Source organism: Sorex araneus, chromosome 1 (genome assembly GCF_027595985.1).
Source record: "Sorex araneus isolate mSorAra2 chromosome 1, mSorAra2.pri, whole genome shotgun sequence".
Classification (NCBI taxonomy): Eukaryota; Metazoa; Chordata; class Mammalia; order Eulipotyphla; family Soricidae; genus Sorex; species Sorex araneus.
The window spans coordinates 438,177,330-438,189,390 of record NC_073302.1 but is presented as its reverse complement, the minus strand read 5'-3'; the positions used below and the strand labels follow the sequence as shown (position 1 = coordinate 438,189,390).

At 54.7% G+C, this 12,061-nt stretch overlaps 1 protein-coding gene across 2 annotated transcripts in view; it reads left to right on the top strand.

Annotated features, from left to right (window-relative positions):
- The window catches only part of DENND2A (DENN domain containing 2A), an 82,985-nt gene that overhangs the window by 52,738 nt on the left and 18,186 nt on the right, over positions 1–12,061 (top strand). For both annotated transcript variants that reach the window (XM_055133903.1, XM_055133908.1), the window contains exons 7-11: positions 429–479; positions 1,364–1,551; positions 4,376–4,485; positions 5,566–5,635; positions 8,993–9,070. In XM_055133903.1, coding sequence (XP_054989878.1) covers positions 429–479; positions 1,364–1,551; positions 4,376–4,485; positions 5,566–5,635; positions 8,993–9,070 — 497 coding nt within the window. The remainder of the gene's footprint in view (positions 1–428; positions 480–1,363; positions 1,552–4,375; positions 4,486–5,565; positions 5,636–8,992; positions 9,071–12,061) is intronic.

Below are 12,061 nucleotides of genomic sequence, written 5' to 3'. Positions count from 1 at the left end.
TGTGCACTGGCCTCAGAGGGGCCAGCGAGCCTGGTGTGCAGAGAGGCCACCGGGGCCTCCTCCGTTACTCTGTGGCGCTGGTCGAGACCCAGGTGAGCGTGGGGGCGCGCTAGGCTGGAAGCAGATGCGTGGGAAACGCGCAAAACCATCCCTCCGCCCTGCCCCTGCCCCCGACAGGCCTTCCAAAAACTCACTGCTGCCAGGGCTGGAGCGATAGCACAGCGGGTAGGGCATTTGCCTTGCACGCAACTGACCCAGGTTCAATTCCCAGCATCCCATATGCTCCCCTGAGCACCGCCAGGGGTAATTCCTGAGTGCAGAGCCAGGAGTAACCCCTGTGCATCGCTGGGTGTGACCTAAAAAGGAAAAAAAAAAAAACTCACCGCTGCCATTTCCTTCCCCTTGTGTCTGCTTCTTCATTTCTCCAGTGACGGATGAGAACAGTGAGTCGGACAGCGACACGGAGGAGAAGCTGAGAGGTGAGACGGGCAGCGTGGGCAGCCTGGGAGCCCGTCTGCATGCAGGGGGGGCAGAGAGCGGGGCACCAGCGTGGCCCTGCTCCATCAGCCCCCTGCAGGGGCGGCCTGTGCCCGGGCCTTTCCGTCATGTCCAGGGGACATTCAGCAGTGCCGGACGATGGATGGGGCGGGAGCGACAGTGCCGCTGGTCGGGCTCTTGCCTTGCACGCAGCCGACACGGGCCCGAGGCCCCGCGTCCCATGTGGTCCCTGAGCCCGGCCAGGAGTGACTCCTGAGCGCAGAGCCGGGAGTAACCCTGAGCTGCTGTGTGTGAACCCTCTTCCCCTCTTCATCACCCCGACAAAAATGCCCGACAACCTTGGAGATAGCTGGGGGCTTCTGACTCAGCTGGAAACCCTCAGGCAGCCCCTGTGATTCAAAATTCAGGGGCCAGGGCGAGCTTTTCGGGAGCTTTCTGGGGCTCAGGAAGGAGCCAGGGAGAGCGCCGTGTCCGAGCAGCCCTTCCGTGGCATGGCCTTCTGTGCCGAGGACCCCCACGGGCCCCCGGGCGGGAAGGTGGCTGTGTAAACGGTCAGCGGAGTCGAGTCGGGGGTGGGATGTTTACAAAGCACCCGGATGGGGTGGGGCTAGTCACATCCCATAGACCAGGAGGAAGGGATGGAGGGAGGCACCAGTGTCCCCAAATGACAGAGGGAAGAGGACGCCCTGTTCCAGGCCTTGCAGAGGCCCCGGGTCCCGGCATCCTGCCCCGCCTCACGACCTTCTCAGGGCACGGTGCCCCCACGAGCATCCCAGCCACTCCAGGCACCGCGGCAGGAGCTGGGCACGGCGTGGGCTGTGCCGTGGTGCCCTGCTGACTCCTCGCCCCCACCCCTATCTCCCAGCTCACAGCCGGCGCCTGGTGAAGGTGAAGTCGCGCCTGAAGCAGGCGCCCCGGCTGCCGGCCCTGGACCGCGAGCTGGCCGAGTTCCGGGAGAGGCGGCTCCTGGAGTACTTCGTGGTGGTGTCACTGCACCGGAAGCAGGCGGGGGCCGCCTACGTGCCCGAGCTCACGCAGCAGTTCCCCCTCAAGGTAGGCCGGGCCTCCTCCTGTCTTCGGAGAAGGGACTGAGCCGGGCACCCCGAAACCCACCCCACAGCCTGAGCTTCTCGGGGGTCCGCTGCGGTCTTGCCCTGCAGTGCGGTTTCCTGGGGGGCCTGGCGCTGCACATTGAGTACTTTCACCTGACGGTTTTGGTATTTTTAAAAATAATTGTTTGGGGCCAGAGTGATAGCACAGTGGGTGGAGCATTTGCCTTGCATGCAGCTGACCCGGGTTAGATCCCCAACATCCCATATGGCCCCCTGAGCACCGCCAGGAGTCATTCCTGAGTCATTCCAGCATTGCTGAGTATGACCTCTGCCCCCCCAATTATATTATATATATATATATATATATATATATATATATATATATGTATGTATGTATGTATATACAGCCAACCCGGGTTAGATTGCTCCAACCCTCTCGGAGAGCCCAGCGAGCTACTGAGAGTATCCCACCTGCACGACAGAGCCTGGCAAGCTCCCCGTGGCGTATTCAATATGCCAAAAACAGTAACAACAAGTCTCACAATGGAGACATTACTGGTGTCCGCTTGAGCAAATCGATGAGCAACGGGATGACAGTGACAGTGACATACATATATATATCTGTGTATATATATGGTATTTGGGCCACACCCAGCGGTGCTCAGGGTTTTCTCCCAGCTCTGTGCTCAGGGATTATTCCTGGTGGGATTGAACTGGGGCCGACCACACGCAGGGCAGGCACCTACTCGCTGTGCTGTCGCTCCGGCCTCGTGCCCATGCCTTATAAACCTGTCATTATTCACAAATATTTACTGCGAACTCTGAAGCAGCCTGTTGGTGGTCATGACGCTGTGTCCGGCAGCACCTCCGGCCCCCAGGGCAGCTCCCAGCTCCTCTGTTGCGGACAGTGCTGCTTTCCATCAGGCTGCCGCCCGCCTCCTGGCTCCTCTCCGTCTCCATTTGTCTGTCTCCGTCTGTCTCCATCTGTTTGTCTGTTTCTGTCTATCTGTGTATCTGTCTGTCTGTCTCTGTCTCTGTGTGTCTTTCTCTGTCTCTGTCTCTCTCTCACACACACACACACACACACAGAGTCTCAGAGGGAACTTTCTTCTTTCCCCTTTCTAACTCTCTGTTGTTTTTGTTTTTGTTTCGGGTCCACACTGGCTCTGTACTCGGGACCCTCCGGGATGCCAGGGGCTAACCCCGGGTCCGCTGCTCGCAAGGCAAATGGCCTCCCCCCTCTATGTCTCCAGCCTCCTTTCTAGCTCTTACACCCCACTCATGCCCCAAGTCACCTTCACCGAGCTTCACATGTGAAAGATCACCTGTCCATGCCATTAACATGCTTGGATGCACACACACAGTTACCTTTTTTGGGGGGCGGGTGGTGCAATGTTGGGTCAGAGAGATAGGTTGTACCGGGAGTTGGGGGGTGGTTGGAGGGTCAGAGAGATAGCTCAGTGGACTGAGAGAGCGCGTGCTCCAGTCCCTGCTGCCATGTGGTCCCCTGAGTACTTCCACGAACGACACCGGAGCACAGAGCCAGGGGTAGGTAGCTGGTGAGGAGGACCGGGTCATTCGCTTTCCCAGCGGGCTCACACTTGCCGTGTGATCATGTTAAATCACTTAGCATAAGAAGGTGCAGCTGGAGAGACAGAGGAGCAAAAGCTGTACATGGGGGACGCCCCTATTCCAGGCCTAGCACCCCTCGGTCCTGAGCACATCAGGAACAGCCTCGGAGCAGCACAGCCTGCGGTCCCAGACCAAAATAAATGCCGGCGTTCAGACTCTCCGAATGTAGTTAAAAGTTCTTGGACTACGGGCACCTGTGCTCTAAGAAGCATTACAGAGTGTCTTTGCCTAGCTGGGGGCTGAGAGGTTCAAAGGTCAGAGTTGAGGCATGGCTGTACAGATCCTTGAGTCTCCTCTTTGGAATCGTTTCTGTAAAGTTTCCTTCTTTTTTTTTTTCTTTTGCTTTTTGGGTCACTCCCGGCAATGCACAGGGGTTACTCCTGGCTCTGCACTCAGGAATTACTCCTGGCAGTGCTCAGGGGACCATATGGGATGCCGGGAATCGAACCTGGGTCGGCCGCATGCAAGGCAAACACCCTACTCGCTGTGCTATCACTCCAGCCCCTACATTTTCCTTCTTGAGTCCACTTTTTCTAGCGCAGATGGTGGGCGTCTCTAAAGCCCCTATGTTCCCCCCAGTTTCCCCTGTTGGACCCATTGGGGCCGGGATGGTGCAGTGGCCTTTACAGTTAGCTGATGCGGGCTGACACCACTGCAGAGTGGGTAGGGTGCTTGCCTTGCGTGCTGCCGGCCCCAGGTTCATCCCCTGGCATCTCATGGTGCCCTGAACCCGCCAGGAGTAAACCCTGAGCACCACCAGGTGTGGCCCACCCCCAAACTAAAAGCAGACACAACCTTGATCACACCTAGTTACAGCTTTGGGGGCAGGAGAGAAGGTACAGCAGGGAGGGCCCTTGCCCTGCACCGCCACGAGTGTTCCCTGAGCACAGAGCCCGGGGGCCCAGCCTTCCCGCACCCGTGAAGAAGAAGTCATCCATGAGGGCGCGAGGGGCGTGGCTCAGCGGGAGAGCTGCTTGTCCTGCGTGTGTGAGGGCCCTCTCAGCACGGCCAGGTCAGAGCCACGCCAAGACTGTCGCGTGGAACCGCGGGGACTGAATGGGGGGCTTCCAAGGGAGGGCGGTGAAGGGGCCGCCACAGCAGGGAAGGGGGACCTGGCGTCTCGCCAAGCGTTCCCCCTCGCTCTCCTGTCCTGGGGCTTGTTCCGGAACCTTCTCTGACCCTTCTCCCTGCAGTTGGAAAGGTCGTTCAAGTTCCTGAAGGAGGCGGAGGACCAGCTGAAGGCCATCCCGCAGTTCTGCTTCCCCGACGCCAAGGACTGGGCCCCCGTAGAGCAGTTCGCCAGGTCTGGTCGCCTCTTTCCCGGGAATTGCAGATGCGGGTGGAGTGGGCGGGCCCCAGACTCCCCCAGGGCCGTAGAGACGGTGCAGCAGGAAGGCGCCTGCCTTATACGTGGCTGACCCAGGTTCGATCCCCGGCATCCCAGGTGGTCCCCCGCACACCCCCGGGAGTGACTCCTGAGTGCAGACCAGGAGTGAGCCCCGAGCACTGGCCTCTGCTGGTGGTTCCCAGGCTTCCCTGGAGAATCAGTTCCCCCAGCAGCCCGGGGTCTTTCTGCTTCCAGAGCCTTCCTCGGGGCAGGAAGATCATTCAGAGTCAAGGAACAGTGGGGCCAGAGCGATAGCACAGCGGGTAGGGCATTTGCCATGGGCGCTGCTGACCAGAGTTCGATCCCCGGCATCCCCTATGGTTCCCTGAGCACCACCAGGAGTAATTCCTGAGTGCAGAGCCAGGGGGAGCCCTGAGCACCCCGAGTGTGACACAAGAAACAAAAACAAACAACAACAGAACGTCAAGAAGTGGGGAGACGTGCCCGTCCCTGGCCTGACCCCGGGCCCCAGAAGCTCTCCAGTAGCCCATCCAGCCGCTTCTCAGATTAGGGTGCACGCCCACCGTTCCCATCACCCAGGTTTCAGCCCGGCAGGCCTCGCAGTCTGGGTCCCCTCCCAGTTTGGGGGGCGTGGTGTTCCCTGAATTTAGCCCAGCCATCTAGGATGTGTTGATGCCGGCGTGTACCACCGGTGGCTCACACTTGGATGTGGTTTCATTAACACGAACAGCAGTGTCATGTCCACATGTTGAGGTTGGCCCAAGCCTGAGCCGCACGGCACCCACAGCAGCGAGGGGCGCTACGGAGGCAGTTCCCGAAAACATGTCCCTCAGTGGGGTGTTCTGTGCTTCAGGGTGGAGGAAGTTTCTCTTTCCTCCCCCCGCTTGGACACAGTAACTCTTCAGAGCTGCCCTTCCCAGGTGTAGACCGGGGGTGTCGGGGCCCCAACGCCGGGCCAGCTCAGGCTGCCAATGAGAGCAGCCAGGGTCCGCCCTGCTGTTGCTGCTCTGACACATCTTCCCTTCTCCGCCGCAGTGAAACCTTCTCATTTGTCTTGACTGGCGAGGATGGGAGCAGGCGGTTCGGGTACTGCCGGAGACTGCTGGTGAGTTCGCCAGGCCCCGGGCAGGGCCAGCTGGGCTGCCCGCCCGCCCGCCATGGCCACAGAGGGGTTAAGGGGAGGAGCAGGTTAATCGGGAGTGATGACGGTAAGGGAAGGCTGGAGAGAATAACCCCGCTGTCTCCTTCGGAAGGAAAACACTCACCATGGAGTTGTGGGGGAGGGTGGGGACAGAACTGGGGACACTGGTGCTGGGAAATGACACTGGTGGAGGGATGGGTGTTGGAACACTGTATGACTGAAACCCAATCATGAACAGCTTTGTAATGTTCTAAGTCACAGTGATTCGATTTTTTTTTTTTTTTTTTTTTTTGCTTTTTGGGTCACACCCAGCGATGCTCAGGGGTTACTCCTAGCTCTGCACTCAGGAATCACTCCTGGCGGTGTTCGGAGGACCACATGGGATGCTGGGAATCAAACCCGGTTGGCCCTACCTGCTGTGCTATCGCTCCAGCCCCATGATTCATTCAATATTTTTTAAATGAGAAAACAAAAAGAAATACAAATGATCAAAAGGCACATGAAAAAATACTCCACATTGCTAGTCATCAGGGAGATGCAAATCAAAACAACAATGAGATATCATCTCACACCACAGAGACTGGCACACACATTCAAAAGAACAAAAGCAATCAGTGCTGGCGTGGATGTGGGGAAAAAGGGACACTCCTTCACTGTTGATGGGAATGCCAACTGGTCCAGTCTTTCTGGAAAACAACATGGACAGTCCTTCAAAAACTAGAAATTGAGCTTCCATATGACCCTGCAATACCACTTCTGGGAATATATTCCGAGGATGCAAAAGAGCACAGTAGAAATGACATCTGTACCTATATGTTCATTGCAGCACTGTTCACAATAGCCAAAATCTGGAATCAACTCAAGTGCCCTAGAACAGATGACTGGTTAAAGAAACTTTGATACATCTACACAATGGAATACTATGCAACTGTTAGGAGAGATGAAGTCATGAAATTTGCTTATAAATGGATAGACTTGGAGAATGTCATGCTAAGTCAATGAGTCAGAAAGAGAGGGACAGACATAGAAGGACTGCACTCATTTGTGGGGTATAGAATAACCTCACATTAGGCTGACAACCAAGGACAGTAGGTACAAGAGCCAGGGGGATTGCTCCATAGTTGGAAGCCTCCTTCATGAGGGGAGAAGGCAGATGGAATAGAGAAGGGATCACTAAGAAAATGATGGCTGGAGGAACCAGTCGGGATGGGAGATGTGTGCCGAAAGTAGATAATGGGCCAAACATGCTGACCTCTCAGTGTCTCTGTTACAAGCCATCATGTCCAAAAGTAGAGAGAGAGTATGGGGAATATTGTCTGCCATAGAGGCAGGGGGAGGGTGGGAAAGAGGGAGTATACCGGATATAGTGGTGGTGGGGAATGTGCACTGGTGGAGGGATGGGTGTTTGAGCATTGTGAGATTGTAACCCAAACATGAAAGCTTGTAACTATCTCACGGTGATGCAATAAAATTTGGAAGAAAAAAAATGAGGAAATGGGCTGGAGCAATAACACAGCGGGTAGGGTGTTTGCCTTGCACTCGGCCAATCTGAGTTCGATTTCCAGTATCCCATATGGCCCCCCGAACACTGCCAGGAGTGATTCCTGAATGCAGAGCCAGGAGTAACCCCTGTGCATCACCGGGTGTAAACCCCCCCCCCCCCAAAATGAGGAAACACCCACCACGTAATATCCCTTTCTGTCCTGCAGCCTCAAACTTCTGACAAACCCAGGGCACAGGCCCCAGTGTGCAAAACCATTCACAGTGACCTCTAAGGGCGGGTGGGCGAGTCCCCGTCTGATTATTCACCTTTCCGAGCCAGGACCATATTCCCCAAAGTGACCCGCTGACGCTCTTGTGGCCCAGCTTCCTGAGCCCCTTCTGTGGGACACCTCTAGTAGCAACAGACCATATCCCACCCAGGGCACCCCAGTCTCGGACACCGGCCAGTGGATTCCACACACAGGCACAGGACAGGCACATGGTGGACACTGAATTAATCAGTGAATTTGAAAGAGGCTGAAGACGGGGGCTGGAGCGATAGCACAGCGGGTAGGGCATTTGCCTTGCACGCGGCCGACCCGGGTTCTAATCCCAGCATCCCATATGGTCCCCTGAGCACCGCCAGGGGTAATTCCTGAGTGAAGAGCCAGGAGTAACCCCTGTGCATCGCCGGGTGTGACCCAAAAACCAAAAAATTAAAAATAAATAAATAAATAAAAATGAAAGAGGCTGAAGAGTCACTGAGACCGTGGGTCGTTTCGGTTGAGACTTTGAAGAATGGAGGGGCTTGACACAAGGCTTGAAAGTGAGTTTCTGAGGGAGCTGGAGCGATAGCACAGCGAGTAGGGTGTTTCCCTTGCATGTGGCCGACCTGGGTTCGATTCCCAGCATCCCATAGCACCGGCAGGGGTAATTTCTGAGTGCAGAGCCAGGAGTAACCCCTGTGCATTACCGGGTGTGACCCAAAAAGCAAAAAAAAAAAAAAAAAAGAGTTTCTGAAAAAGGTTTCAGAAATGATCTCTCACTAGGACTTTTTTTTTTTTGAAATTACAGTTTTTATTTGGAGGTTTTGAGGGGAAGGAGGAAGAGAAAGTGGGAGAGAGTAGAGAGTAACGCACGCAAGAGAGAACTCGGGCTTCTCCAAGGGCGGAGGGAACCCCTACGCACATCCCAGCATTAGACGGGAAAGCATGGAAGGACACCTCTCAAGAGGGGAGATGTGAGGGGCCGGAGAGATAGCACAGTGGGTAGGGCATTTGCCTTGCAGGCGGCCGACCCAGGTTCGATCCCCGGCATCCCATTTGGTTCCCCAAGCACTGCCAGGAGTAATTCCTGAGTGCATAGCCAGGAGTAACCCCTGAGCATTGCTGGGTGTGACCCAAAAAGCAAAAAAAAAAAAGAGGGGAGATGCGGGAGACACATGTGCTCGGGCAACACATGTGCTCGGCCATGTGGGCACAAGAGCACAGGGGCTCGGGCACCATCTGGGCTCTCACTTGGAATCATTGTCATGAGGGCGTGGCCTCAGTGACCTCTGCCAGGTAATGCCACCTGCCTGCCCGGCTCAGAGGCCACACTGAGCCCCTGCTCCGCCCACCACATGCCCCTTGCTTTGGGCCCATCGGGAGAATCAAAAGCACTGATGGCCTGTGACCGCGAGTGTCGCCTCCTGTCCCTGGGGCATTGGACTCCCACCTGACTGGGTTTGTAAGGCCCGGATGCAGGGGAGCAGGGGCACAGGGTGGCCACACAGAGGCCTTCCGGAAGTTTCTACGCTGATGTCAGTGCTCACCTGGCCTCGTGTCTCCTTCCCAACAGCCTGGCGGCAAAGGCAGGCGCCTCCCCGAAGTCTACTGCATCGTCAGCCGCCTGGGCTGCTTCAGCCTCTTCTCCAGGGTGAGCACGCGGACTCCCGGAAGGCGAGCGTGGGGGCGGGGGTTGGGGGGCGAGGACCCAGACAACCCCCTCCCAGTGCTCTCAGATCCACTGCAGGCTCCGGCATGCAGAGTATTTTATTTTTATTTTTATTTATTTATTTATTTTTTGCTTTTTGAGTCACACCCAGCGATGCTCAGGGGTTACTCCTGGCTTTGCACTCAGGAATTACTCCTGGCAGTGCTCGGGGGACCCTATGGGATGCCGGAGATTGAACCCGGGTCGGCCACGTGCAAGGCAAACGTCCTACCTGCTGTGCTATCGCTCCGGCCCCAGGCATGCAAAGTATTTTAAACTGTACAATTTATTGGCCTCCCCCCAAAACAAAAAATCAGACCTGATGAATTACTTGAAAAAATTAACTCCTTGACTTGCATTTTAATTCAGGGGGGAATGTTATATTTTAATTTTTTTTTTTTTTGAGGGACCAGGGCGATGGGTTGATGGTTGTTTATAGGCCACGGCTGTGGTGTCCGGGGGTCACTCTGCACTCAGGGCTGGCCCCAGCCACGCTCAAGGTCAAGGTGATGCTGTGCTGGGGATAGAACTCGGGCCACCTGCCTGCAGAGCAGGCGCTCCGGTCCACTGGGCCGTCTCTCCAGCCAAGCCACTTTGGGGGGGTGGGGGGGTGCACCCAGCAGTGCTCAGGGCTTACTCTGAGTGTGCTCAGGGATCACTCTTGGCAGTGCTCAGGGGACCATCTGTGGTGCCGGAGATCAAATCCAGGTTGACCACGTGCAAAGCAAATGCCCTTCCTGCTGCACTCTCCCTCCACGCCCCCCTCCTCCCCCCTCCCACCTCCAACTTCTAATATTTATTAAGATGAAATCTGCGCCCGTAAAGTCCAGCCGTATACAATCTATCATTCCCTGGCTTTCGGCATAGACGCAGAGTTGTCCAATCACCATCGCAATTTTTAGGACATTTTCATTGCCCCACCTAGGAGCCCCACAGTGCTCAGGAGTACTCCCGGGTCCTGGAGATCCTCCGTCCTGTTTTCTTCCTGGGGACCGCCTATGCTGGGCTGATCCGAGGAGAGCGTAACCCTGTCCGTGACCTGCTTTCTTCCCTCGGTGACTTCAGGGTCCACCCACGGTTTAGCATGTGCTCACTGATTTCCTTCACGAATAAACTATTTTCATTACATATGCATCACGTGTTGCTAACAGCTGACAGGAAGGTGTGTGCACCTTGGGGCGATTATCACCAGCACTGCTGTGAATGCACACAGTTTGCTTTTTTTTTTTTTTTTTTTTTGGTCCACACTCTGTGTTGCACAGGGGTAATCCTTGGCTCTGCACTCAGGAATTACTCCTGGCAGTGCTCCGGGGACCATATGGGATAACAGAAATTGAACCTGGGTCAGCTGCTTGCAAGGCAAATGCCCTCCCCACTATACTGTCATCCAGCCCCAAATGTACACAAGTTTTTTTTTTTTTCTTAAAGAAATATTTTATCGAACCACCATGAAAACAAAAAAAAAAAATACAAAGCTTTCAGGTTTAAGTCACAGTCAAATACTGATTAAACCACCAGTGCACCCGTTCCACCACCAAGAACCCCAATACACCCCCTCCCACCCCCCCACCATCTAAGTAGCTAATGATATTCCCATTATTCTCTATATATATTGAGTACATTTCATATTTCCATACAGAACTCACTATTATTGATTGAAAATTTTCCCCAACAATCAGGCCTGCTGAATAGGCATCATCTAATAATTTCTCTTCATTGGTAAGAGTGAAGTGCGGTTTTGGGTTTCTAATATTTTAGCTCAGTTCACAGTCAAAATGGATGGCTGCAAGAATCCGCTCTGGTGCCAAAATGGGTTAGGAGACCTCAGGATCACAGTCAATAGGCGCGGAGACTCTGCTTCTCGTGCCGCGGCTCTCAGTTCATCTCTGGGCGGAAGGCGCGCCGGGAACGCCCCCCCTCCCAGGACCACCTACAGGCTACGTCACTAAAGAAAGTCCTACCTCCTGGTGGAGGGGTCTTAGAGGGTGGCTCTCACCGCGTGGCTGCTGCCGCTGCCGCCATTTTCGCTCAGAAAAATGGGGTGGAGAGGGAAAAAAATCCCTCCCCGGGCTGCACGAGGTTGTAGCTCAGTTCACAGTCAAAATGCATGGCTCAAGCATCCGCTCTGGTGCCAAAATGGGTTAGGAGACCTCAGGATCACAGTCAATAGGCGCGGAGGCTCTGCTTCTCGTGCCGCGGCTCTCGGTTCATCTCTGGGCGGAAGCTACAAGTTTTTATTTAGATAGCAACATGGGTTACTATTTTAAGAGTGGAGTTGTCTTATCTTGTGGTTCTCTGCTTTTAACCTTTTGAGGAATTGCCTCACATTCCTCAAAATAGTTTGAGGAAGGGCCAGAGAGATAGCATAGCAGGTGAGGCATCCTCCTTGCATGCAGCCAGTCTGGGGTGAAACCCCAGCACCATATGGTTCCCCCGAGTCCCCCACCCCTCTAGGACCATCCCATATGGTCCCCGAGCACCGCCAGGAGTAATCCCTGAGCATCTGCGGGTGTGACCCAAAAAGCAAAAAAAAAAAAAAAATTTAAAAGAAAAACAAACAGGTATTATAATGTTTTATTATTTATTTGGGCTGGAGCGATAACACAGCCAGTAGGGCATTTGCCTTGCACGTGGCCAACCCGGGTTCTATTCCTCTGTCCCTCTCGGAGAGCCCAGCAAGCTACTGAGAGTATCTGCCCACACGGCAGAGCCTGGCAAGCTACCCGTGGTGTATCCGATATGCCAAAAACAGTAACAACAAGCCTCACAATGGAGATGTTACTGGTGCCCGCTTGAGCAAATTGATGAGCAAGGGGATGACAGTGATCACAATGATTATTTATTATTATTTTTTATTATTATTATTATAATCCCTGAGCTCAGAATCAGGAGTAAACCCTGAGCACTGTGGGTTGTTGTCCAAAACCAAAACCA